The 26,629-nt window shown below is 54.6% G+C and overlaps 2 protein-coding genes across 3 annotated transcripts; both read right to left on the bottom strand.

Annotated features, from left to right (window-relative positions):
- Position 1: 1 nt before the first annotated feature.
- Positions 2-2,878, bottom strand: TNFRSF13C (TNF receptor superfamily member 13C). The gene is made up of 3 exons (XM_023559881.2): positions 2,708-2,878; positions 2,153-2,374; positions 2-1,418 (listed from the first exon to the last, which is right to left on the bottom strand). The coding sequence occupies exons 1-3, from the start codon at positions 2,841-2,843 to the stop codon at positions 1,240-1,242; spliced, it is 537 nt and encodes a 178-aa protein (XP_023415649.2). The 5' UTR covers positions 2,844-2,878; the 3' UTR covers positions 2-1,239.
- A 7,440-nt stretch (positions 2,879-10,318) lies between these two features.
- Positions 10,319-25,341, bottom strand: CENPM (centromere protein M). 2 transcript variants are annotated; one of them, XM_003419735.4, is made up of 6 exons: positions 22,775-25,298; positions 22,163-22,242; positions 20,982-21,074; positions 18,220-18,299; positions 16,800-16,891; positions 10,319-11,018 (listed from the first exon to the last, which is right to left on the bottom strand). In XM_003419735.4, exons 1-6 carry the CDS (start codon positions 22,946-22,948, stop codon positions 10,878-10,880), a joined length of 660 nt encoding a protein of 219 aa, XP_003419783.2. In that variant the 5' UTR covers positions 22,949-25,298; the 3' UTR covers positions 10,319-10,877. The 2 variants fall into 2 exon arrangements, with proteins under 2 accessions (XP_003419783.2, XP_010597603.2); XM_010599301.3 differs by lacking the exons at positions 10,319-11,018; positions 16,800-16,891 and adding an exon at positions 16,904-17,037 and having other exon boundaries at positions 22,775-25,341.
- Between the last annotated feature and the right edge of the window lie 1,288 nt (positions 25,342-26,629).

Below are 26,629 nucleotides of genomic sequence, written 5' to 3'. Positions count from 1 at the left end.
CCACAGGCCTGCCCTCGCCTCTGTACAAAGGAGCTTCCTGTAGTTCTCAGACTCTGTCCTGTGTGTAGCTGACTGTGCGGTGGCTTAGAGGCTGCTGGGACTCCAGGGTGGTTTCTGGGGGCAGTGCCTATCAGTGTTCCCTCAGCCTGGGTTTGGGAGCCCAGCCCCAGAGGGTGTGGACTTCCTCCCAGGTGCAGGTCTATGGTTCTGGAAGCTGTCACTAGGGTGAAAATGGCGTCTTAGGTCCCAGCAGGTTGGGCCAGGCTCAGGGTTGACCCTAAGATAGAGATACCTGAGAATCAGCACAATCCGGGCTATTTCTTTTCTTTTTAAATAATATTTTATTGAGTTTTTGGTGAAAGCTTATACAGCAAGTTAGGTTCCCATTTGACAACTTCCACACAAACTGTTCAGTGGCATTTATCACAATGTGTCAATATTCTCTTTGTGGTTCTGTTTGTTCCCTTTGCAGTACTCTGATTTCCGTGACCCCTTATCTTCTAGTCTTTGCTTTTCAGTAATTGTTGGCCTTTTGGTCAGGCTACTTCTCATTCCTAAATCCCAGGGCAAACTCATTGCTACCATTTACGTCAGTTTAAAAGCAGGACAGCTCTGAGAGCAAGTATTAAAGAAATATAACACCTAGTTACAAACAGGAGTCACTGGATAGCGCAAATGGTTAACCACTTGACTAGTAACCAAAAGGTTGGCGGTTTTAACCCACCCAGAGATTCTTCAGAAGAAAGGCCTGGCCATCTATTTCCCAAAGGTCATAGCCTTGAGAACCCTACGGAGCACAGATCTATTCTGCAACACATGGGGTTGCCCGGAGTCAGAATTGGCAAGTGCTTTGGTTTTTCAGTTTTGGTTGCAAACTAAGCATCCTTCTGAGTTATCCTTTATCTAGATTTATTCTGGCATAATGGTGCTTTCCCAGTGTAAGGAAGACCCTTCTATGTGGTGCCCCAATTGTTCAAAAGGACAGGAGCTCAGATACAACCTTCCAGGGCTGTCAAAGATGGTATGGTTGGAAGCCAAAAGCAAGCACGGTAAGCAGTCCATGCTGCCTTTGAACACTGTCGTCTGTAGTGTCTGTGGTCCTGCAGGGTGCAGCAGCGGAGCAGCTTGGCTCCCAGGAAAGGGGCAGGTGGGTGCTAGGGTGAAGAGCCAAATTCAACTTCCAAGCCCCTGGCTGGTGGCCCACAGGGAGGGCAGGGCCACCTCCTGCCCCCTCCATTGCTACAGCTGCTCAGGGCCAGTTGTCTTGGTGGTCACCAGCTCAGTAGAACCCAGCTCTGTGGCTGGCACAGGGACACTGTGGCCAGGTAGGGTGGTGGCTCTGTCTTCAGGTGGAGACCAGACAGGACTTGTGGCATCAATGGGTCCAGGGGAGAGGATGATGACATTGTCCAGGGACTCTGGGAGGGGGGGAAATGGAGGGTCAGGATTGGGTCACAGCCTACCCCAACTCTCTGTTGTGGATGCCTCCTCTGCTGGGCAGCCCTCAAACCCAAGAGATAAGTTAATGAAACCCACTCACTGTGGAGTAGGGACGAGGGCACAGGACAGGCCCTGAGGACAGGAAGTGCTGAGCCTGGGGCCTGGCCAGAGGGCAAAGAGAGTGGAGAGTGCTGACAAGAGGGAAGGGAAATGGGGGAGAGCCCAGGATGGTGGTCCCACAGAGATGCATGACCAGGCCCCTCAGACTCCCAGAGGGCAGGGGAGCCTCCTCCCTCAGACTGGGCTTCCCAGTGTTGTCCTCAGACTGGGATGTGGGGGTGGGGAAGAGCTGTGCCCCTCACTTGGAGTAGGGTCTCAGGGGCAGGGCTATGTCTCGCCCTCAGGCCAGGTTCTCCAGGCAAGCTCTTTTCCCTCGGGGTCTGCACCATCCTTTAGGGCCCTTCTCCCCTTCAGATCTTCCCTGCCAGCAGGGCCTAGTTTCCCGCCCCCAACCTGAGCCTCCGCCTCAGACTAATCCCGCCCCTCAGGCCTGTGTCTTCCCTTCTGCACTGCCCCTACCCCTAAGGGCCCCGCTTCCCCGCTCAGATTGTCCCCACCCAGGGCACCGTCTCCTCTTAGACTGCTCCAGCCCCGGAGCTGTGGCCCCGGGCACACCGGGCAGTGCCGTCCGTTTCCCCCGACGCGGACTCACCGTTCGGGTAGCGGTCGGAGGCCTCCGGGGGCGCCATCCCGCGCCGTCGCCGCCTCCACCTCACCAGGCCCACCAGGCCCAGGGCCAGCGCCAGCCCCAGCAGCGCGGGGGCGCCGAAGAGCAGCCCTGGCAGTGGCAGCGCCCCCTGGGGGACGGCGCCCGCGCCCACCGACTCCTGCGGCTGCAGCGCGGTCCCGGTCGCCGGGCTGCTCGCACCGGCCGCTGGGGGAGGGGACAGGGAGGGCGGACAGGGGGCAGGGGGCAGGGAAGGCCGGGGAGGGGGAGGGCCGCAGGGGGGCGAGGCTGGGCCGGGGAGGCAGGGCAGTGGGGGTAGAAAGGGGAGACGGGGCACGGGGAGGGGAGAGAGGACGGGGAGGGGAGAGAGGACGGTGAGGGTCACGCAGAGACCTCTGGTCCCCAGCAGCCACCTGCCCACAGACCCCCCTCAGCCGGTCGCTCCCACGCGCGCTGGGACAGGTCGGGGCGCTCCCTGTGGCTCCCTCCCCGGGGTGCCGCCCTGCGGTCTCTCCGCGGCCAGAAGGACCCCGACCTTACCCGGGCTGGGCTCGGGAGTCCGGAAGAGCCTGCAGGCCACACAGACCCGGAGCAGCAGATCGAAGCACTCGGCCTGGCCGCACAGGGTGGGCTCCGACCCGTCCCTGCCCCCCATGCTCCTCGATCCTAGCCCCATGGTGCTGTGCTACCGCGCACACAGCTGGGACCCAGTCTGCCCTCGGGCGGGCGGGGAGGAAATCGGGAGGGGCCACCGGCCCAACCCGCCCCTGCCCCGCCCCCCTGCCTGCTGAAGTGGGACCACTCAGCCATGCCCCCGGGCCGGCACCCCAGATCTCTGTGTGCTTGCAGTTCCCCCATTCAACCACTGAACCATCAGCTGCTCCCCTGCTGGGCGGTTGCTCGGCCCGGCACTGGGAACAGGCTGGGGGCTCAGACCAGGGTCTGCTCTTGGGCAGCCAAAGGGGATGGGCCTTGAATTTGGGATGCAGACCTCTGGGTGGCCTCCTCAGGTCCACTTCACCAAGGCCAGCCCATGGCCCCAGGAGCTCCCTACCACCTGTCCCCCCACCCTACCTGCCCACATCTCCTTGGGACCTCCTGTGGTTCATCAAACATTTCCTGAGCACCCACTCGGTACCAGGCCCTGAGCTGGAGGTGGTAGTGTTGGGAGGAGCTGAATACTGGCCTCAGCGGTGCAGGTCATTACCACAGGGGCAGAAAGTCTTCGTGGAGGTCATCAGATGTTTGCTGGGGGGCTGGAAGTGTAGGGGAGCTTCTGGGGGCAAGGTAGGGGCATGACCGCCACAGTTGTTTAGGAGGAAAGAACAGGGTGATTGGCTGTGGAGTGAGGGGAGCAAGGCTGAGGCCCAGGTTTCTGGCTCAGGGACCACTAACCTGCCAGTCTTAGAGGGTCCCTGGCCCACTGCCTCTGCCTCCCCTGCCCACGGGCCAGCAACCCGGTGGCAGGAAGGTGTAGGCGGTAGGGTGGCTGCAAAGGAGAAGTGGGCCTGGGGTGGTGGGTGTAAGTGTGGGTGTGTGCTGAGGTGGTGGGGGTAAAACCAGGGCAGAGAAGGCCGTTCTAGGAGTGGCGGTGGGGAGGCAGGGCCAGGAAGACTGGGCCACCCCATCACTATAGGTGCTACTGTTACTGTTATTTTCACAGCGGACAGACCCTGACTCATACCAGGCGCCAGGTCAAGTTTTCCATACACCATTTCATTTAACCCTTGTGCCAAACCCTTGGGCAGAGGTAGGCTAAGGCTTGTGGGGACCCAGGAGCAGGACACCTGTTCCTGAGAGACAGTGGCCCAGTGCAGCCAGACCTGATTCACAGGGGGTGTGGAGAGTCCTGAGAGGCAGCGACTCTTCCAGCATCGAGGAGCCACTCTCCGGTTCAACAAGAGGGGGAGAGCTGTGCCTCACTATCCATGACGTACCTCAGCCAAGGAGAGAGGGAGGTGGGCCGTCTTGAAGGACAGAAGCAGAAACACTCATTGGACGCAAATTTTGGGGGGTTGACTCTATGCTTGGTAAAATAGAGGGTGAGCAAAAAAGAGGAAGACCCTCGAGGAGATGGACCGACACAGTGGCTGCAACAACGGGCTCAAGCATAACGATTGCGAGGATGGCGCAGGACCGGGCAGGGTTTTGTTCCGTTGAACGTAAGGTGGCTATGAGTCAGAACCGACTCTACGGCACCTGACAACAACGCTATGTGCCACACAGGGCCAGGCCTGGGGGCCTAGGAGACAGTAGAGGCCTGAAGGATGTCTGTAGAGGGTAGGGTGTGCATGTGCCTGGCCCAGACAGACTTCAATGGTGTGTGCGTTTGTGTGGGGGTGCACATCAGGCCTGGCATCTCTGCTCGGACCATTCAGCAACTTGAGGAGAGATTTCGCCCTCAGACCAGTGTGGTAAATGTCTGCCTATCCCTTAGTCTGTGCTTGAATAGAAAATAGGGGACTTGGTGCCTGAAAAACCCTTCTCATTGAATGCTTCTCAGCATTCACAAATTTTCACTCACTGATTTTTTTTTTTTACAAAGATGATTAATTCAGGGCCTGTCAGGGAGAAGGGAGTCTCCCTTGATTTCCCCACTGAATTCCCCCTCAAACACCTTCTGACACAGGTACGACTAGGATGCCCATTTTTCAGATGGGGAAACGAGGTTCTGAGGCTCTGACCCAGTAGGTACAACGATGAAGCCTGTGTACCCTTTGTGCCTGGGGGCAAGGTCAAAGATGGGGAAACGCTGTGCCCATGGGACAAGCTCCGTGTCATCAGGGGGCAGCACCTAGGGGCAGAGCAGGTGGGCCACCAGATCTGAATATGAAAGTGCTCAGAGAGCTGGGGGCTTCTGCTCAGAAGTGAGCTTTATTTGTAAATACACGAGTAATACTTGAAAAAGCCCCTCAAACGATACAGAAGCATGCTAAGTGAGAGGCGACATTTTCCGGCCTCCCCAGAGGGAGCCTGTTTTCACCATTTAGCCCCTCGCTCCAGACTTTTGTGCCTTTCCGTTCTCATGTATGTGCCGTGCAGAAAATAGTTTGTTGGGTGTTTGTTTCATAAACGGGCCTGTGCGCTGTGACTCGTTCTTTTCCGCCTTCCTGTTCCCTCAGCCTGGTCCTGGAGGATCAGTCCTCTGGCGGCACTGCGTTTGTAACAGAGGCTCCTCAGGCCCCCCGGTGTCATGCCCTGAATGAGGCCTGAGGGAGGGGCAGCCCCTAGGAGGCTGGGGCACCCCAGGTGGGCCTACACACCTCCAAGACCTTCCCTCCCTGCTCCTCTCCCTCCCCGACCTGGCCTCTCAGCCTCGGTCCTTACACATCTGCTGGGCTGGTTCCCAGGGCTGGGACATCACTCCCTGCTGCTGAGAGACTGAGGCGCTAGCGCTTTCTGACCCACCATGGAGGGCCAGGAACCCCACGGAGTGCAAACCTGCGTAGGGAGAGCGGGGCATTGAGGCTACAACAACCACAGCACGTGGGCCTGTGGAAACCAACTTCAGGTACCTACCAACCTGTCAGTAGTTTGGACTCAGGAGAGGAAGGGGGCAGTGGGGCCCAGTGGCCACCGCTCTGCTTCAGTCCTGCTGTTCTGCCCTCGATGGATGGATGGCTTCGTACTGATTCCCAGGGCCTCTTTTTTTTTTTTTTCTCCCCATGGCCACAGGCTGGACACTGCACCCTTCCTACTGGGCCCTGCAAAGGGGACTTCCGGGTGGTATCCTTGTTTGTCAGAGGGAAATGCCATGAGAAGTGTGAACCTACACAGCGGGGGGCCCGACCCCTGTTATAAAGGAGGTAGGCTGGAGGTTTGACCCTCCGGGGACCAGCAAGGGGACGGGAAGGCCAAAAAGAACAAGTCACACTGCATAACCTCACTTAGGAAACAAACACCCAACAAACTATTTTTTATATGGCCCATACTTGAGAACAGAAAGGCACAAAAGCCTGGAGCAGGGGCTCCATGGTGAAGAAAACAGGCTCCCTCTGGGGAGGCCGGAAAATGTCGCCTCTCACTCAGCATGCTTCTGTATTGTTTGAGGGGCTTTTTCAAGTGTTATTACTAGTGTATTTACAAATACAGCTCACTTCTGAGCAGGAGCCCCCAGCTCTCTGAGCACTTTCATATTCAGATCCGGGCTCTCCAACTCCTGCAGGCCGGCACCTCCTCCCAGTCACCACGTCCTTACTGAGCACGTGTCTACTGTGCTTCTAGGTTCTGGGGAGACAGCAGGAAACAGACAAACCCCCAAACAGGTAATATAGTAGTGAGAAGGCAAGAAGTGCTGTGAGAAAGATTCAGGAGGGAGGGGGCCAGGGAGTCAGGGACCACCTGGGGAGAAGCGACCTTGCATCAGAGACTGGACAGAGGTGAGTGATCCCTGAGGCTGTCTGGGGAGGAGCAGACGTGGCTGGCCAAGGGAACGGCAGAAGCAAGCAGGAAAATGGCAGCGCACAGTACGGAGTCTCTTCACCTGTCTGGCCCTGCGCCTTGCATGTCACCCGCCCGTCCCAGCCTTGTGGGGAGATGGTATTGCTGCTCCTATTTCGACAGGAGAAAGCCAGCTCAGAGAGGATAAGGGAACTGCGTCACCATTCAAAGCCAGGCAGCCCCTCAGCCCGAACTCTCCCAGGCTCCACACATCCGTGGGGTCCTCTCCCTGTCTGCAGATGGGGTGGTGGTGGTCCAGGTCCGGTCCCCTCACGGGAGAGAATGGCCTGTGGCTGAGCATAGTAGAAGCGGATCCAGTGCGGGGGATCCCCGTTCTGGCTGCGGCCTTGCATGGCTGTTAGGTAGTCAGACCAGGCACTCACCAAATGCTAGCTCCCAGGGCCCCCACCCACCCCAAATGTTGCTGACGTTTTCTCTGATGTAAGAGGGTGATCCAAGGAAGGCTGACTCTCGTTCAGGTCAGGCGCACTAGAGACCACCCACCCCCTCTTCCTCCCAGAGCTGGTCCTCAGTGGCCCAGTCCATGGGGTCACACTCAGGCACAACTCTTGGCTTTGCCAAGTGCCTGTGAGAAGTCCTTTCACAGTGATTTGGCCTGCCCCCTATGGCCCCAGGGGAGCCTGAGAGGGAAGGTGGGGCTAAGCCAGCAGGAACCTTCCAGAAAGGGATCCTTCACTCAGGCCTGGCCCCATACCCCTTTGGCCTGTAGGGCCGGGGGAAGGCATGGCAGGGCTTTGTCTCAAGAAGGCTCACCTTACCTGCCACACAGCTGACCCTCAGGGCCACCATTTGTGAAGGGCAAACACGGGTCAGACACTTGCCAGGCTCCTCAGTTTCTCACTGAGCCTCACAAGAAACCTCAAGGGGCAGAGAAAGCAAGTGATGCTCAGAGAAGGGAAGTGAGCTGCCGCAGACCCCAAGTTGGTGGGACTCAAAGGTTGGGTCGTTTCCCACTGCACCACTTCCCCTCTGTGGCCTGGGTACCCCTGCCTTCGTCACAGGCAGGCTGCTTGTCTCTGCTTGCTGAGGGGTGGAGGAGACAGGGCGCCGTGCCACAAAGTCCCTCCTCACTAGGAAGGCCCTGCTCCTTGGCAGAGATGGGAAATACCACCAGGTGTGGGGCTCAAACACTTGGGCCTGGGTCGTCCCTAGAGGTAAGCTCCCCCAGGTGGGCCCCCAGGCTGCCTACACCGGGGACAAATGAACGCAGGCCCTTCTGAGAGCCTCTGACAGCTGATCTGTGTAGTGGGGGCCCACATACCACGTTCATCTGTACTCACCTGAGAGGCCCACCGAGACCTGCAGCCATGGGGTCTTTGCCCACCCTCAAGAACTGCATAGTGTGACCACAACAGGTACGAAGGGTCTTACACTTGCTTAAAGCTTTATGTTAAAAAAAAAAAAAAAAACCTTCCTCGTTCTCAATCCTTACAACTAGCTGGGGAGAAAGGCATTCATTAGCCTGACCCCACTGAGATGAGGAAACTGAGGCTCAGCGAGGACAAGTGACCTGTGTGAGGTGATGTGATCAGTGAGCAGCTGAGCCCGGCTTCTCCCATCCCCCTCCACGCCACCTCTGCACCAATTCTGGGCACACTCAGTCGCTGCATAAAGATGGTCTCCCAGCCCTTCCCTCAAACTATCCGCCTGGACAGTCTTGCTGGCCTCCATCCAGCCTTGGCTGCAGACACTGAGAAGCAGCCACACTCCCAGGCTACCTGGAGACGCGTCTGAGGGGCCACCCAGGGACAGCAGGGCTGAGGGGCTACCTGCCTGCCTTTTAAATGCTGGTCAGCTCTGCTGTGAGGCAGGGCCCTGCCAGCCCCCAGTCTTGGTTCAAGGGCCCCTACAAGTTCACCTGGAGCCGGCAGCAGTGACAGCATCTTGTTCCACAGCACTTGAAAGGCTCCCAGACCTTAGGCTGGGGAATATGACGCCACTTCTCTTCTTAAACGGCACCAGGTGGCAAAGAAAATGTGGCACAGGGGCCTGTGAGAGTGTGCCCCATGCCCCCATGCTGGCTGGGCGGAGGGCCTCCCCTTGACTCCAGAAAAAGCAGTGGGGTGCCCAGAGGAGCAGCAGGTGGGTGCACACTGTCTTCCTCCTCTTTATGGACACCCCCCCCCACCCCCCGCCGACCTCCCCGGGCCCTGCAAAGCTCTGCCCTTCATGGCCCAGGCTACTGAGGGGCTGCACACACTGCAGGCACCATTCAGGGCCTGGGGTTGTCTCCACCACCTGTGCTGGTTCCCAGGGGCCTCGGGGGTCAGTGCCGACCTTCACCTCACCTCCAGCCCCCGCTCAGCACAGAAGCCGGCACACCCGGCCAACACTAAGGGAGTTCCTTGCTGCCAGCCACAGGCCTGCTCAAGGCCCATGCTCCGATCCGCCCCCTGCTCCTGTGGCATCAACCAGCCCCCGCACCTTGGCCCTGGGCCCCTGCCCTGCCCCCGCTACTTGCTCACCAGCCCTCTCCTCTGTGAAGCCTGCCTCAGCCCTCGATGCCCCCAGAGCTCCCCTCTGTGCCGGTGGTGCCACAGCAGCCTGTCCTGAGGCCCGGCCCACTGTGCGCGGTGGATTTTATGGGGCTTTTCCAGACGCTGCTTCTCAGGGGCAAGGCCTGTCCGCACCACTCCTGTATCCTGGGCTCAGGGCCTGCCCAGTGAAGCCCATGCCTCTGTCCAACAACAAAGACACATAAGAAGGCGACAGAGGGAAAAGCATAGTGGGCCAAAGGCTGGGTTCTGCTGTTGACCAGCTGTGACTGTGGACACCCTTCTCACTACAAGTCTCGGTTTCATCAATTGTGAAATGGGGAAACACAATCAGCCTCACAGGGCTGTAGGGGGGACAGGAGCTGCTGCTGTGTGAGAAAAGCTCCATAAAGCGTGACGTGTCCCGCAAATGCCAGTGATGAGAACTTGCTGGAGTCTACGCTGTAGGTTCTTGGTGGGGCCCCAGGGGCTGCCTCAGAGACAGCCTGGCGTCTACAGTACCTACTGAGCACCTAGGGGTGGGGGTGCTGGGTGAGGCTCTCGAAGGCACCTAGAGGAGCAGAAAGACAGGAAGGAGAAAGCAGCGCCCCTCAGGACGCCTACAATGAGTCATCAGCTGGCCCATCCTTCATGAAGAGCCCCCTCTGATGTCGGCAGGAGCCCTGGTCGCGATGGTGACATTGAAGCCGAGGCCCCAGAGTGCTGGCCCTGCAGGGCCTCCTGCAGGGACTGTCCTGCGGCCTGAGCACGGTGGGCAGGCCCTTGTGCTGGAGGGGAGGGAGCCACCAGACCCCCTTTCCCTCCCCCATACGCCAAGCCGGCCTCTGTGGAGCGGCAGGAGCCCTGACCAGGCTGACAGGGTTTCTGGATCCCAGCCCCAACGCTTCCGCAAATTCCTGATTAGACCGGAAGGAGGAGGAAAGCAATCGTCACTGTACATGTCTCGCTGCCAGCCCTGAAGCCAGCCCTCGGCCGCATCTCTCACGTGATTCTCACAGATGCATGAGGCTGGTGGTGTGGCTCCCACTCACCAAATGCTGCGGCCAGTGTTGGCACTTGGGGCTGTGTGATCTCACGTAACAGTGACTACCCCCTGAGGGCCTGCCCGGCCCTGTGCTTGGCATTAACAACATTTATTATGAAATTACGCAACAGAGCAGGTGTAAAAAAAAGAAGCAGAGGGAGTAACACAGTCTCAGGTACCTCACCTTATCATTGCATCCCGTCCTCACAACTTGACAAGGTAAGCAGAACAATCTCCATTTTACACACAGGGAAACTGCGGCTGTAAGAGGCAACAGCCAGGAGCCATAGAAACAGCAGGGCTAGGCAGTCAGATGGGGCTGATGGAGTCCAAGCTCCCCCACCCCACCCCACGCTTAATTGCTCTGAGTCAGTTTCCTCATCTGCAAAATCAAAGTGGTGGAGGAGGCCGGTGATTTTCAAACTGTTTTCAGCTGCCGACCCTTTGTTTGTGAGAAATCTTAAGTAGAAGCGTAACACATCAGGCGGGTAAAGACACGGGCTGTGCTGCAGCGAGGGGGCAGTGAGGGGGCTGGCGCTGCCTGCTGGGCTCCTTCCTCCTGTCCTCCCCTCCCTGCCACAGCTCAGAGGAGCCCGCTCTGAAGGGCATCTGGGAAACCATGGGACTGGCTGCCCGGGCCTGCCGGCCCTGCCATGGGCTCCACCACTGCTAAGTGTTTCTCGAGCCACCTGGACACTGAGTTGTATGGAGGGCAGCCTGCATGGTGACCTCACAGGTCCTCCAGGGAGGGACTCTCAGGGCTCTGCAACAGGGACACCAGGCTCAGGGCTGAGACACCAGGTGTGTGGCCGGCACAGACCTGCAGCATCCGCACCAGGCGCTGCGCCATGGTAACCCGGAAGTTTTCCACCTGCAGGGAGAGAGCAGAACAGCAGTAAGCCAGGTGGGGGGCCTGCCCTGCTCCTTGTCACCAGAGTGGCTGCACAGGCCACCAGGGGCACAGGAGCTGAGCAACATGGGGCTGCTCAGGGCTCCGCTGCCCATCCCAGCCATGCCCCATTCCCACCCTGTTCACGTCACACTTCACAAACCAACAAGCAACTTCCAACCCTTAGCTCACCGAATCGTTCAAATGGCCTCCAGAAAGGGACTCCCAGAGACTATGACCCCTGCTCGAGAGGAAATAGGGCTGAGCAAGCAAGGGTGGTGAGGTTAAGGAAACCATCTAGGGTCACACAGTTAGTGACTGCAGAGCTGGGGACTGAAATGGGCCAGCTGCAACCACGCCCAGGCTACATGGCCCAAAGGCTCATCGACCTGGGACCAAGAGATGGGAATGGGGGGAGGACAGACAGAGGCCCTCACCAGGAGAGGCAGGACACATGAACAAAGGTCGCTTTGTCAGGCATGTAAAGGCTGGTGGGCACAGAGGAGCCTCAGGGCTAGGCAGGGCAACAAGACAGTTCTAGACCCTGGCACTGCCTGTCATTGTTGTTGTGTGCCACCGAATCAACTCCAACTCACAGCGACTCTATGGGATGGAGGAGAAACTGCCCCACAGGGTTTCTAAGGAGTGGCTGGTGGATTCAAACCGCTAACCTTTTGGTTAGCAGCTGAGCTCTTCACCACTGCACCACCAGGGCTCCTGGCACTGCCTAGTGCCAGGCAAATAAGAGATGATCTAGAAACATTTGTTGGAAGAGTCAATGATAATGTCCAGATGTCTGCCCCGTTCCCTCTCTAGCTGGGAGAAGGAGGGCGCACCGTCTACTCCATCACCCAAACTAGAAAGCAAGATGTCCTGGGTCATGGTCCTCCTGCTCCTATCCCGCCACCTGTCAACCATGACCTCTGTGGTACCCACTCAGTGGTAACTTCTCAGTTGGCTCACCGGCCCTTTTGGCAGCATCTGCCACAGCTACCCCTCCCTCCTTCTTGAAATACTTTTCCACCTGGCTTCCAGGACTCCGGGGTCCCTGGCGGGTGCAAATGCACTCGACTACTGAGAAGTTGAGTACACCAGGGGTGCCTCTGAAGGCCTGGCAATCTATTTCTGAAAAATCAGCCACTGAACACCTTACAGGGCACAGCTCTACTCTGACACACAAGGTCACTAGGAGTCAGAATCGACTTGACGGCACCTGTTTTTTTTTTTTTTTCCTGGGACCCTACACTCACCCAGGCTTTCCCCACACCTTACAAGCTGCTGCCTCCTTTTCACTCCAACATCTAAATGCCAGGGCGCCCCAGGTCTCACGCCCACACTCCCACCCTCGGTGACCTCATCCAGTTCCATGGTTTTAAAGCCCTCTGATTGTGATGACTCCCCCGTCATGTCTCCAGCTCAGATCCTTCCCTGAACTTCACACGCAGGCACACCTGCAGCTGCCTCAATTTCTCCACACAGACCCCTGAGAGCCACCTTCATCTCAGCTTGTCCAAATTGGAGCCCCGGAGAGGCCCCCCAAAACCTGCCCCCCCTGTATTTTTCCCCATCAAAGCCAAAGGCAACTGCCCCCTTCCCGGGGCTCAGGCTGGAAACCTCAGAGTGGTCCCTGACTCCCGTCTCTCACATCTCGTGTCTAGGCTGCCAGCACCTTCTGTTGGCTCCACCCTGGAAACCCACCCAGAACTGCAGACCATGACCCTCCCCAGCTACCATCTGGCCCAGGACACTCTTAACTCTTCCTGAATTGGTCTCTGAACCCATCTCCCCAGTTCTGCCCTGGCCTTCCTTCAGTCTACTCTCCACTTAGCAGTCAGAAGGGTCCAGTGAAAGCCCAAGTCAGGCCGCATCCCTGCCAGACTCCAACCCCTTCACTGGCTCCCATCTTGTTGTGCCGCCAAGTTGGTTCGGACTCCACAACCCAGATACAACAGAACCAAACACTGCCCTGTCCTGCGCCATCCTTACAATCATTGTTAGGCTTGAGCCCACTGTTGCAGCCACTGTGTCAATCCATCTTGTTGAGGGTCTTCCTCTTTTTTGCTGACCCTCTACTTTACCAAGCATGATGTCCTTCTCCAGGGACTGGTCCCTCCTGACAACACTTCCAAAGTATGTGAGACATAGTCTTGCCATCCTTGCTCCCAAGAAGCATTCTGGCTGTACTTCGCCCAAGACAGATTTGTTCGTTCTTCTGGCAGCCCATGGTATATTCGATATTCTTTGCCAACACCATAATTTAAAGGCATCAATTCTTCTTCGTTCTCTCTTATTCATTGTCCAGCTTTCACATGCATATGAGGCAATTGAAAGCACCATGGCTTGGGTCAGGTGTACCTTAGTCCTGAAGGTGACATCTTTGCTTTTTAACACTTTAAAGAGGTCTTTTGAACCAGATTTGCACAATGCAACGTGCCCTTTGATTTCTTGACCACTGCTTCCATGGGCGTTGATCATGGATCCAAGTAAAATGAAATCCTTGGCAACTTCCGTCTCACTCAGAGTAAAAGCCACTACCTTTCCTGTGACCCACAAGACCCTGGTGATTTGTCCCCATTATACTCTGATTCAAGAAGCCCTGGTGGTACAGTGGTTAAGTGCTTGGCTGCTAACCAAAAGGTCGGCAGTTGGAAACCACCAGGTGCTCTGTGGGAGAAAGACATGGCAGTCTGCTTCTGTGAAGATGTGCAGCCTTGGAAACCCTGTGGGGCAGTTCTACTCTGTCCTACAGTCGCTATGAGTCAAAACTGACTTGATGGCAATGGGGGTTTTATGCTCTGATTCACCTCCCACTACGCTGCCCCTCCTCTGCTCTGTTCTAGCATCGGGGCCTCCTTGCTGGGCCTTGAACACACCAGGAAAGTTCTAACCTCAGAGCCTTTGCACTTGCTGTTTCCCTGCCTGGTGTGCTCTTCTACAAGCTATCTCCACGGCTTACTCTCTTGCTGCCTTCAAGTCTTTTTTTTTTTTTAATTTTTATTGTGCTTTAAGTGAAAGTTTACAAATCAAGTTAGTCCCTCATACAAAAATTTATATACACCTTGCTATATACTCCTAACTTTTTTCCACTCTCCCCCTAATGAGACAGCCTGCTGCTTCCCTCCACTCTCTCTGCCTTCAAGTCTTTATTTAAAAGTCTCTTTCTCATTGAGGACCTCCCTGGTCACCCTATCTAAATGTTACCCCTTTACTACTACCTGACATGTCACCAGCTCGTTTTTTAACAGTACACCTTCTACTTCTTTACCTTGTCTGTTTCCTCCACTAGAATGGGATTTTATTTTCTGTTTTGTCTCATGCTGTATCCCTGGTGCCTAGAACAGTGCTTGGCACACTGCAGATGTGTGAGATGTATTTGTGGAATGAACCCTCTCACCCCAAGTTCTCTGGCCTTTGCCCCCGAGCCATCTCCAGGCTGCACCTGCTCTAGCTCAGGCTCTGCGTCTGCCTTGGTGCAGCCTCGGCCCCAGCTCCCTGCCTCTGGCTGGGCCTCCTCCAGCCCACACTTCATGCTCCAGGGACAAGTCCGTTCACACTGTCTTTCTGCCCCATCAACTGCAGGCCTTTCAAAGCCTGCACACCCTTCTTCTGTGGCATTGTCACACCTCTGTCTATCTCGCTGCATTGAGAGGATGGGCACGGTCTGAGTCATCTGTGTCCCCAGGGACCAGCAAGTGGCCTAGGGAGGGATCTCACTGGGTGAATCACACCCCTCCCTGAGTGCACTTCTGTTTTAGGCTGGGTTCTCTAGAGAAGCAAAACCAGTAAAGCGTATAAATATATATATAGAGAGAGATTTATATCAAGGAAATGGCTCACATGGTTGTAGAGGCTGGAACATTCCAAGTCGTGGGTCAGGATAGAGGCTTCGCCTGATTCATGTAGTTGCAGGGGCTGGCGAACCCAAGATCGACAGGTCAGGGAGTAGGACTCTTGTTCACAGGTTGGGAAGATCGATGAATCCCAAGATCGGCAGGCAAGGCTGCAGGTGAGCTACTAGCTCAAGTCCCAAAAACCAGAGCTCAGATGAACAGGAGCCAGCTGCAGGATCCAGAACGAGCAAAAGCCCCCAAGCCTTGCCAGAATGTCCACTTCTACTCAGTGCAGACCACACGCCCAAGGAAGCTCCTTTTCAACTGACTGGCTACTCACGGCAGATCCATCATGGAGATGATCGCATAATATCAAACCTCATCATGGAAATGATCACATCATGTGACTGTCAAACCACTGAGAGCCACGGCCCAGCCAAGTTGACACACAACCTAAACCATCACAGCTTACTCATCTGTAAAACGGAGCTGATGGTTCTCGCCACACAGGCCAGGCTCACGCCCGGTCATGTAGGTCAGCACAGGTATGAGGAGTGGGGGCTGTCCAAAGACCCAGGGTTTTACCTGAGGGAAGGCCAGACCCATGTTCTGAGCAGGAGTTTCTGCTGGTGGGCCAGACTGGGCTCCTGCTTCCCCAGACAGTTGACCACGGGGCCCAATAGGCTTTTTCTTGAGAGACATTCTCTAAAACGCAACAAGAACATGGGCCTGGTATGGCCTGCCGCCTTGTGGCCACACACAGAACTGTACTGCCCTCAAGCGTTACCAAACCAAAACCAAACCCATTGCCATTGAGTCGATTCCAACTCATAGTGACCCTGTAGGACAATGTAGAACTTCCCTGTAGGGTTTCCAAGGCTGTAAATCTTTATGGAAGCAGACTGCCATACCTTTCCCTTGTGGAGTGGCTGGTGGGTTCAAACTGCTGACTTTTTGGTTAGCAGCCGAGTGCTTAGCCACTGCAGTGGGTTCGTAGGTTAGCTGGCACCAAAAAAACACACAAAAAAACCCAAAACCATTGCCATCAAGCTGATTCTGATTCATAGTGACCTTGTAGGACAGAATAGAGCTGCTCCACAGGGCTTCCAAGGCTGTAATCCTTACAGAAGCAGGCTGCCACATCTTTCTCCTGCAGAGCGGCTGGTGGGTTCAAACCGCTAACCTTTCCTTTAGCAGCTGAGCAATTAACTGCTGCGCCACCAGGGCTCCTTTAGCTGGCACCACAGCTGGCTGAATGGCCACCCATGCGCATCTGAGATGTAGAGTGAAGATGGTGATTCCCTCTCACAGAAGAGAAAACCCAGGCTGCGGGGGAGGGAGGTGACTTGTTCAAGGCCACACAGGCAGAGGCTACAAAGCAGGGAGAGAGGTGCATACCAACCCGCTGGCCCTACCACCTCCTTACTAGCTGTGTGACTATGAGACCTGGGCTGGGACTGGGACACAGGCATGAATCTGAGAAGGTCCACCACCCAGGGAGGTAAGGGGGACATTAGGCACCTGACTGCCAGGTGGACAGGAGGATACACCGATTCACGAGATGGACACGCTGCCTGGCTCACAGCACTCACACCTCGTGGGAAAACGTGGTATTAACATGGCCCACAAACGCACACGCAAGATCGAGTTATAAGTGCAGAGAAAACCGAACTAAAGAGCAAGGCAGCAAGTGATAGAGCCTGGCACCTAAGAGGCACCCCCATTTTACAGGTGTGTACCCTGAGGCTTAGGGTGACCTGCCCAGGGAAATGGAGAAGCCAGGATTCGAACTAGCAACTGTGTCTCTACAGCAGGAGCAACTTCCCTCGGTGCCCTACAGCCCTTCGGTCAACACTCCCTACATGTCCACCGGGGCTGCCTGGCCCTGCCCCACCCCACCCGCGCGTCCCTGCCACCAGCGTGGGGTCCTCACCTTCAGGTCACAGAAGAGCAGAGGGCTACGGTAGGTGCGGGCCAGCGTCACGACGGTGTTGTGGTGGATGCTGCAGTGACTCTCCTGTCCAGCTGCAAAGAAGCCGTGAGTGCTACGAGGCTGGCGCCAGCACCTAAGCCTCCACAGCTGGGAGCCACGGAGCTCGGGCGAGGAATGCGCTGCCCCTCTGGGCCGCAGCTGCTTTCTAGTCAATGGGTTGGTCATCTTCTCCTATTTTCTTTTCAGGGCAGTCAGGAAGATCAAGGTCACTTCGAGAAAGTGCTCTATAAGAACCTGAGGCTCCTTAACTAAAAAGTGAGGACAATGGTAGCCCCTGTTGCCCTGAGTAACCGTAAAGATCCAATGAACCAATATACAGGAATTCCCTGGCATTCTTCTGTTTGCCAATGTCTACTGAGAATAATCCGTGCCAGCCCTCCTCTCTTGTCCCCAGGGAGCTCCCAGCTCTGCTGGGGAGGCCGCCCAGTCAGATGCCGATCAGTGATGCTGGAAGGGTGAGAGCGCTCCCAGAGATGGGAAGCCATTGAGTGAGATGGGGCAAGGAGGCTTTCCCCAGAAGGTGACAATGAAGCTGTGTTTGGAGACGTTAGTACAGGTTAGCGAGACAAAAAGCAAAGACCTATTTGAGAGAAGCCACATAGTGTCATCATGGGCTCTGAGCACACTACCTAGGTGTGAATCTACCCCTTTTTAACTCTGTGGCCTTGGGGATGTTACTCAACCACTTGACGTCTGTTTTCTCAGCGATAATAGCGAGTGCTCAGTAAGGTTAAAAACCCAAAGCAAAACAAAACAACCCCCCCGCCAGCCCCAGTTGCTGTGGAGTTGATTTCAGCTCCTGGCTGCCCCGTGTGCGTCGGCGCAGAATGGCTGCCCCGTGCGCGTCGGCGCAGGACGGTGCTCCACAGGGGCTCAGTGGCTTCCTGTTCAGAAGCAGATCACCTGGACTTCCTTCTGAGGGACCTCTGATTGTATCTGAACCACCAATCTTTCAGTTAGTAGCTGGGCACCTAACCGTGTGCGCCACCCAGGGGCTCCCAGTAAAGGTTAGCTATTGCTACTTCCACTGTTGATGTGACAAAGTCTCAGAACAGCCAGACTTGTTCAGAGAACTACAAGCCGGCCCAGAGAACGGGCAAGCGTAGCCGATGAGACGAGGCAGGGAGGCAGAGGTCAAAATGCACCGTATGTCGTGCCTTTACGGGAGTTGGGGTTTCACTCTGAAAGCCACAGGGAGGCCCATGCAGCAGCAGCATTATCTGCTCAGAGTGTAAAGCGTTTAGGAAGATTGACAGCCGCAGGGCCCGTGTCCTTTCCATCACCCAGGCTGCCTCTGCATAGCCCTCCTGGGGCGGGCCAGGGGGCGGGGTGGGCAGGGTCAGGCAAAGGATGTACTCACCACCTGTGGCCAAGAAGCACACCTTCCCCAGGAAGAAGCTGGCGTCCACGTGGCACAGGGACTCCTCGACATTCTGGAGGCTGGTGGCCAGGCCAGGGTGAGAGAACAAACCAGAGGACAAAACCTTACACCAGAGAAAGCTGAAGACCCTACTCCTCGGAGGCCAGGAAGGCCCTAGCATGCAAGGCGGGAGACCACAGGAAACAGCCCCAGAGCAAGGCTTGGTCTTCTGATTTTTTTAATTACTCTTAATCACAAAGTGATTCATGCTTGCAAAAGAATCAATTGGCAAATACGGATGTGCTGGAAGAAGGAAAAGCCCCCCTCTCTCAACACCGTCCTTCACTCCCAACTCCCCAGAGGCGACTGCTGGCAACAGTTTAGAACTTGCAGAATTTTTTTCATATATAAAGAGAGACAGGGATATATTTAAGTGTGTAGTTGAGTTTTGGGATTTTTTTTTTTTAACATCACAAGTGGAATCGCAGTATTAGTTTATACTTTGCCTTCTTTTACGCCACCATCTATCGCTGGTGGTTACATTCTTCCGAATGACCTCACGGTCTACCATGATCCAACTGTTTTTCCAGTGACAGACATACCTGTTGCCATTAAGTTGATTCCCACTCACAGTAACCCTGTAAGACAGAGCAGAACTGCCCCACAGGGTTTCCAGGGAGCGCCTGGTGGAACTGAACTGCTGACCTCTTGGTTAGCTGCTGCACTCTTACCCATTACACCACCAGCGTGTCCATAAAGCCCGCTGCTGTCGAGTTGATCCCAACTTATAGTAACCCTATAGGACAGGTTAGAACTGCCCCATAGGGTTTCCAGGGAGCATCTGGCGGGTTCAAACTGCTGACCTTTTGGTTGGCAGCCAGACTCTTAACCACTACGCCACCAGTGTTTCTGGGTTTCCAGAAGTGGTCTCCGATTTCCCACTTACAAGAACGCAGCCAGGAACGCCCTTTCACACGTATCCTTGCACATCCAAGCAAATGCTTCTGTAGGACAGATCCTAGGAGCAGAGTGGCTGGCCTTTCAGATGCTGATGTTATTAGTTGCCTTCCAGTCGATTTCACCTCATGGAGACCCCATGTGTGCAGAGTAGAATTGCTTCATGGAATTTTCAAGGCTGTGATCTTGAGCAGATGGCCAGGTCTGTCTTCCAAGGGATTTCTGGGTGGGTTCGAACAGCCAACCTTTTGGCTAGTGCCCTGTAGTTGAGCACTTAACTGTTTGTGTTACCCAGGGACTCCTTTAAACATTGATACGTATCATCAGATGGAAACCCTGGTGGCGCAGTGGCTAAGTGCTACGGCTGCTAACCAAAGGGTCGGCAGTTCATATCTGCCAGGCGCTCCTTGGAAACTCTATGGGGCAGTTCTCCTCTGTCCTATCAGGTCGCTATGGGTCAGAATCGACTCGACAGCACTGGGTGGGTGGGTTTATTGTCAGATGGCTTTCCAACATGGTTATAGCAACCTACAGTTGTGCCAACTGTATGAAAACACCCTTTCCCCCAAACTAGGGACACTTTGACCTCCTAGGTCAAGGCGTTCATTCACTGATGTCTAGGCACTGATGACAGAACCTGCCATCTCCTGGCCAAAAAGCCATCTTGGTCAGAACGAGGCCTGAGGCCAACAGCAAAGAGGTGGGGATGGAAAATAGGGACCTTGCCCCTAAGTGTGGCTGTGAAGCAGGACCCTCCAAAGGCTGGATCAGAGACCAGAAGCCTCACCCACAGAGCAGCAGATCTGATAAGCCAGGATGCTGTGGCAACCATGGCAAAGCCCAGTGTTTTTCAGACCCATTGGGGCCGAAGCCACTGCTGATTGTCCCACTAGGTCAGTTCGTGAGTTCTGGACTTAACTGCTGTTGTACCTGGTACCTCCACGCCTCTGAGTTTCCAGTATTTCCACCACAGTCTTCCCTTAGGCCCTGCCACATGACTAGATGTCTGCTGTGGCTTCTGGGCTGGACCCTGAGCTCCTGCCTAACCCTAGTGAGCTGTCCCCCAGGATGGGGGAGAGGGTAGGCCTTACTTCTATACTCCTCTGGGCTGGCTGCAATCCTGTCCCAGGGTTCCCAGATGCTACAGAGAGGCCAGGCTGGGCCACAGGCATCTCCCACTCCTGCTGCTACTGCCAGGGCCCCCAAACTAGACCAGGCTCCTGGCCTCACGTGGGTCTTAACAGTCTTCCAAACACACTCTGTTCCTTCCCCTCCTAGCCTTTATGCTAACTCTTTGCCTGGAACATTCTGCTCACTCCCATCTTCACCTGGTTAACTCCTTCTCATCTTTTAGGTGTCAGTTTAGTAGACCACAAAGCCCACCACAAAGTCTACCCTGACCTCCCACACCTAATTCCTGGGCATCAGATGTCTTGTTTGGACTCCCAACCTAGCGCTTCCTTCTTGTACAGTACAGCTCCCAGGTGGTGTCACTGTTCAGAAGTCTGGCCTCCTCCCCCACTGGATGAGAAGCCCCTTAAGAATAAGGGGTCTGCTTCGTTCAACTCCAACCTGGTGTCAGGCGTACAAATCAGGCCTCAGAGAGCATCAGCCAAACAAACCAATGACGCTGCCGAAATTTATCAGTGTCTTTTAAACACTGCATGCTGGCCTACCAGCCCCTGCTTCCTCACCTCTAGGTTAACCCCAGGCAGCCTCTCCCTGCTTCCCCTCCTTCCCATCATAAGTGGGGTCACTGTCCCGGGACCCCTGAGCCCTGACAGCCCCCATCCTCTGGTTCTCACCTGTATTTGCTGTGAAGGTTCACCACAAACACAATCAGGTCAATTCGGGGCCGGGTCACACTGGAGGGCAGAGGGAGGGACCTTGCCAAGTGCCTGAAAAACAAGGAATTACAGGACTAGAGATATACGTCCCCACTTCGCAGTGATCATTCACAAGCTGCTCTTAGGGAAGAGGCTGTCAGGGACTCCTCACCTGTTCATCTGACAACCTCAGGTGAGCACAGAGGAGGGCAGGGCTGGTACCTCCATTCACATCACTTCCTGCTCTGCCCAATCCCATTCTAAGAGCTCCTCCTTATATCAACATGGTCACCACCCTGACTGTCTGACACCTACTAGAGCTGAGGGGCAGGACTTTCGGGCTCTCAGTGGAACTTGGATAATGGTTGTAACTGCCTCATACCTGGGAAGCAAGGTATCAGACACTACAGCAACAGACCACCTCCCTCAAGATTTGGTTTTGGTTTCCTTTACACTTGAAGCAGCCTACGCTTCTCCTTCATAACACCCTCTTCCCTGCTAGATGGGTGAGCTCCAGGAGGACAGGGAACGTACGTATCTGTCTCTCGTTGTTTTATCCTCTGTGCCCTGTGCTGGACATTGAGGCCCTCTCTATCTGTTGAACGTTGTTAAACAGGAGGCAGCAGCCTGTGACCCACTGAGAGCCGTCCTCCTGTCCAGATCGCTCTTGTCTGATTCCCTCTGCCAGAGAGGAGCCGTTATTACTAACAGAGGGAATCAGACAAGAGCGATCTGGACAGGAGGATGGCTCTCAGTGGGTCAGAGGTTGCCTTGGCAAAACGGAGATTTGGACGTCGGGTGGCATGGGGGTAGCCAGCCACATCGCATGCTGGGATGGAGACCAGGTTCAGAAAAGGGCATGTTGGACTGTGACGTTTTGGTTCACGAAAGTTTACCAAAAAGGAGAAAAACCCCACGAGTCCAGCAACAGATGAATGAATCAAAAAAATGTAGTCTATGCACAAAATGGAATATTATGCAGCCATAAAAAAGAATGAAGTTCTGCTACATGCTACAACGTGGACGAACCTTGAGACCAGTGTTGGGATGGAGGGGTCTGCCAACCAGGCCACCTGCGCCCGCCTCCTGCCTCCCCCACGCTCAGGCCAGAGTCAAGGCCACAGGCCAGCTCAGGGACACGGCCCTTCCCCGCTACTTACACATTCAGCTGGGAGGCGCAATCCTCCCGGAGCATCGAGTCCGCCAGCTGCTGCAGAAGGGCATCCTCCGTGCTCACCAGCTGCCCAGAGAAAGAAGGCGACCGACCGATGCCCAGGCTGGAGAGTCACTTTCGACCACTCCCGGGGATCCGGCTACACACCGACCGCCTGCGGCTGCGGCCGCGACTCCTGGACTCCCGCCCCGCTCGGAGGGCGCCATTGACTGAGAAGAGGACTCCCGCGAGGAGGCACGGCTGCGGGCCGGAGGTGGGCGATCATTCGGAGCGGCTGGTCCCGTCTACACGGCGCGGACTACGGCCTCCGCCCGTCCTCCGACCGCCTAGGCCCTCCCGGCCGCCGGACTCGCGACGCGGGAAGATCGAGTCTTCTCTGGGCACCGCCCACCCACTCCACCAACCAGAAGCCGGGATTGGTGGGGGGGTCCGGCCGCCTCACAGAGAGGCCACGCCGATTGGTTCAGAGCGTGGTTCTCCCGCCCCCCGCCCACGCCCCACCCACTTCAGCCAGGATAGACCGCGCAGCGCTTAAGCACAAAGGAAAGGGCGGCGGAGGCGTAGCCAAGGAGGAAAGGAGCCAGGGGACGCGACCTACCAAGATGGTGGCCGTGTTCAGCTCAGGCAACTTGTCCAGCGGCCTCAACACCGACATCCTCGCCGCAGGCCGAACCGTGACTCTCGCGGAGCGCGCCGGGTTTTCAAACCGCCCTGAAGCCTTCCCCTTGGGCGGGGCCGAGGGACACGTGACCCTCTCTGGGCGGAGCTTCATGGTCTCTTAAAGGGACCGCTAGCCCTTTTCTGAGGGGAGTCCAGGCTTTGGCCTCAGGCAGATAAGGTGCTGCTGGCGGGACAGGCGTGAACCTCGGAGAAAGAAAGCATTCAGTGGTTCATTTGTTCACTTTCGTCCATTCATTCATGCTCATTCGCAGAACTCTTAATTCCCTCCAAACCTGCCCCTCCCACGCCTATCCCATCACCGTTTATGGTAACTCCATCCTTACAGGTGCTCAGAACTAAATTCTTGCCTCCTCTCTTTCGTGCTCCACATCCAATCCGTAAGCAAGCCCATCAGTTCTACCCTCAAAGTCCCAGAATCCGAGAAGCTGAGCACTTACCACCTCCACCACACCACCCAGCCATGCCACTGTCTTCCCTCACTGGGACTTTTGTAACGGTCTTCTCACAGGCTCCCTGTCCCCACAGAAGTCAGGGTCATCCTCTTAAAACAGACGTCAGAGCAAGCCACCTCTCTGATTTAAACCCTCCAATGGAGCCCATCTCACTCAGAGTACATTGCAAATGCCTTACATTGTCCTCGAGGTCCTGCATTCTGGCCCTTGACAACCTCCCTGACCTCATCTCCTGCCCCTCTCCCTCTAACAGCCCCTCCAGCCATGCTGGCCCCTGGCCTGTTCCTCAGATATTCCAAGTATGCTCCTACCTCAGGACCTTTGCCCCTGCGGGTCCCTCTGGTTGGAATGGTCTCCTCCCAGTCACCTGACTTGCTTCCTCACTGTCTTAGTTACCTAGGAGTGCTGTAACACAAATACCACAAGTGAGTCACTTTACAGAACAGAGATCTATTTTCTCACAGTTCAGGAGACTGTTGTTGTTAGGTGCCATCGAGTCAGTCCCGACTCATAGCGACCCCGTGCACAACAGAACGAAACACTGCCCGGTCCTCAGCCATCCTTACAATCGTTGTTATGCTTGAGGTCATTGTCGCAGCCACTGTGTCAATCCACCTCGTTGAGGGTCTTCCTCTTTTCTGCTGACCCTGTACTCTGCCAAGTGTGATGTCCTTCTCCAGGGACTGATCCTTCCTGATAACATGTCCAAAGTATGTAAGACACAGTCTCGCCATCCTTGCTTCTAAGGAGCATTCTGGTTGCACTTCTTCTAAGACAGATTTGTTCATTCTTTTGGCAGTCCATGGTATATCCATTATTTTTCGCCAACACCACAATTCAAAGGCGTCAGTTCTTCTTCTGTCTTCGTTATTCATTGTCCAGCTTTCACATGCATATGATGTGATTGAAAATACCATTGCTTGGGTCAGGCGCACCTTAGTCTTCAGGGTGACATCTTTGCTCTTCAACACTTTGAAGAGGTCCTTTGCAGCAGATTTACCCAATGCAATGTGTCTTTTGATTTCTTGACTCCTGCTTCCATGGCTGTTGATTGTGGATCCAAGTGAAATGAAATCCTTGACAACTTCAATCTTTTCTCTGTTTATCATGATGTTGCTCATTGGTCTAGTTGTGGGGATTTTTGTTTTCCTGACATTGAGGTGCAATCCATACTGAAGGCTGTGGTCTTTGATCTTCATCAGCAAGTGCTTCAAGTTCTCTTCACTTTCAGCAAGCAAGGTTGTGTCATCTGCATAACGCAGGTTGTTAATAAGTCTTCCTCCAATCCTGATGCCCCATTCTTCTTCATATAGTCCAGCTTCTCAGATTATTTGCTCAGCATACAGATTGAATAGGTATGGTGAAAGAATACAACCCTGACGCACACCTTTCCTGACTTTAAACCAGTCAGTATCCCCTTGTTCTGTCCGAACAACTGCCTCTTGATCTATGTAAAGGTTCTCATGAGCACAATTAAGTGTTCTGGAATTCCCATTCTTCGCAATGTTATCCATAATTTGTTATGATCTACACAATTGAATGCCTTTGCGTAGTCAATAAAACACAGGTAAACATCCTTCTGGTATTCTCTGCTTTCAGCCAGGATCCATCTGACATCAGCAATGATATCCCTGGTTCCACATCCTCTTCTGAAACCAGCCCGAATTTCTGGCAGTTCCCAGTCGATGTACTGCTGCAGCTATTTTTGAATGATCTTCAGCAAAATTTTACTTGTGTGTGATATTAATGATGTTGTTTGATAATTTCCACATTCAGTTGGATCATCTTTCTTGGGATTACCCTATGCTTGATCTTCTATATTTGTCCTTCCTATCTTCTTTATAAAGCCTCATTGTACCTAGTTTCTTCGAGCCATTTGCTTTTTCTGGAAATAAAATGGTCTCCTTATATGCAGATAGATGAACTGCTCTGAAACAACCTTATGTTCAAATTTTGGTTAGTTTTGATCATTTTTAACAATACCCAACAAGAACGTGCAGAACCATTCAGGGCCCACGGCAGATCCCATCTGCCAACAGTGATGTAATTACTTGTTCAATATCTGTCTCTCCACCTACAGCTTAAGACACAGGAGGGCAGAGACCATCAGCTTGTATGTCCAGCGCTCAGAAAAGTGCCTGGTACATAGTAGTTGCTCTGCAAATATTGTCAAATGAATGGATTGATTTACGTTCATTCACAACAATCATTCATTCATCATTTTCTGGGACCAGACCCAATGCCCCACCCTTGGATGATGCATGAGTCAGAAATTATTGATCAACCAGTGTGGCGAGGGAGACAGATGATGACAGTGTGTCCATTGCTATGGTGTGTGGGAAAGCAGAGGTATACTCCTGTCTAACCTCAATCCTCCACCTTGCAGACCAAACTAATTACATCTTGCTCAGAAAGATCAAGAAGTAATTGTCTTCCTGGGGCCCCTGTCCCCAGCGCAGATGAGGCTTTGATACCCCCACAGTATGGCTAAGTGTGGGGTGTGGAAGCCAGGTAAGTACTATGAAGATAAAGTAAAGCAGAGTGGGGTGAGATAGTCATGAGGTCAGGAGAGGCCCCTTTAAGAAGGGAGCATCTGAGTGCATCCCTGGGTGCAGTGGGAGAGGAGCCAAGTGAGTATATTGAGAAAAAGACTTTTGGATTGGAAGCAGCAAGTGCAAAGATCCTGATGGGGGAGTGGACTTAGTTTCTTAGTGATGCTCTTTCAGAAATACCACAGATGGGTGACTTTAATGACCAGTAATTTCTTTTCTCACAGTTATGAGGCTAGAAGTCTGAATTCAGGGCACCGGCTCTAGGGGAAGGCTCTTTCTGTCCGCTCTGGGGGAAAACCTTTGTCTCTACTTCTCTGGTGTTCTTCTCGGCATTCCTTGGCGATCTCCACATGGCAGCCATCTTCCCCCATTTGTGGCTGCTTCTCTCTGTGCCAAATCTGCTCTTTTTACATCTCAACAGTCATTAAGTAGGTTTAAGACACGCCCTACACAGATATGGCTTCGTTAACGAAGGGAATTCTGATCCCAAATGGGATTACATCCGCAGGTTTAGGGGGTTAGGGTTCCAACACATATTCCTGGGGGACACAATTCAATCCATAGCAGGAGCATCCCTGGCGTTTCTGAGGACCAGCGAGGTGGCCAGCGGTTGAAGAAGAGTGAGGAGAAAGGGGAAGAGATGAAGCCAGAGACATGACTGAGGGCCAGATCCTTAGGAACTCGTAGGCCATGGAAACTCTGGACCCTGGCCAGGACATGTCCCGGAGGGGCTGAGCTGTGACCCATTCTGAGTGTTGGCTCTGGACT

This window comes from Loxodonta africana, chromosome 4 (assembly GCF_030014295.1).
Source record: "Loxodonta africana isolate mLoxAfr1 chromosome 4, mLoxAfr1.hap2, whole genome shotgun sequence".
NCBI classification, from domain to species: Eukaryota; Metazoa; Chordata; class Mammalia; order Proboscidea; family Elephantidae; genus Loxodonta; species Loxodonta africana.
The sequence above is the reverse complement of the archived record's forward strand: the minus strand, read 5'-3'. Positions and strand labels throughout refer to the sequence as shown.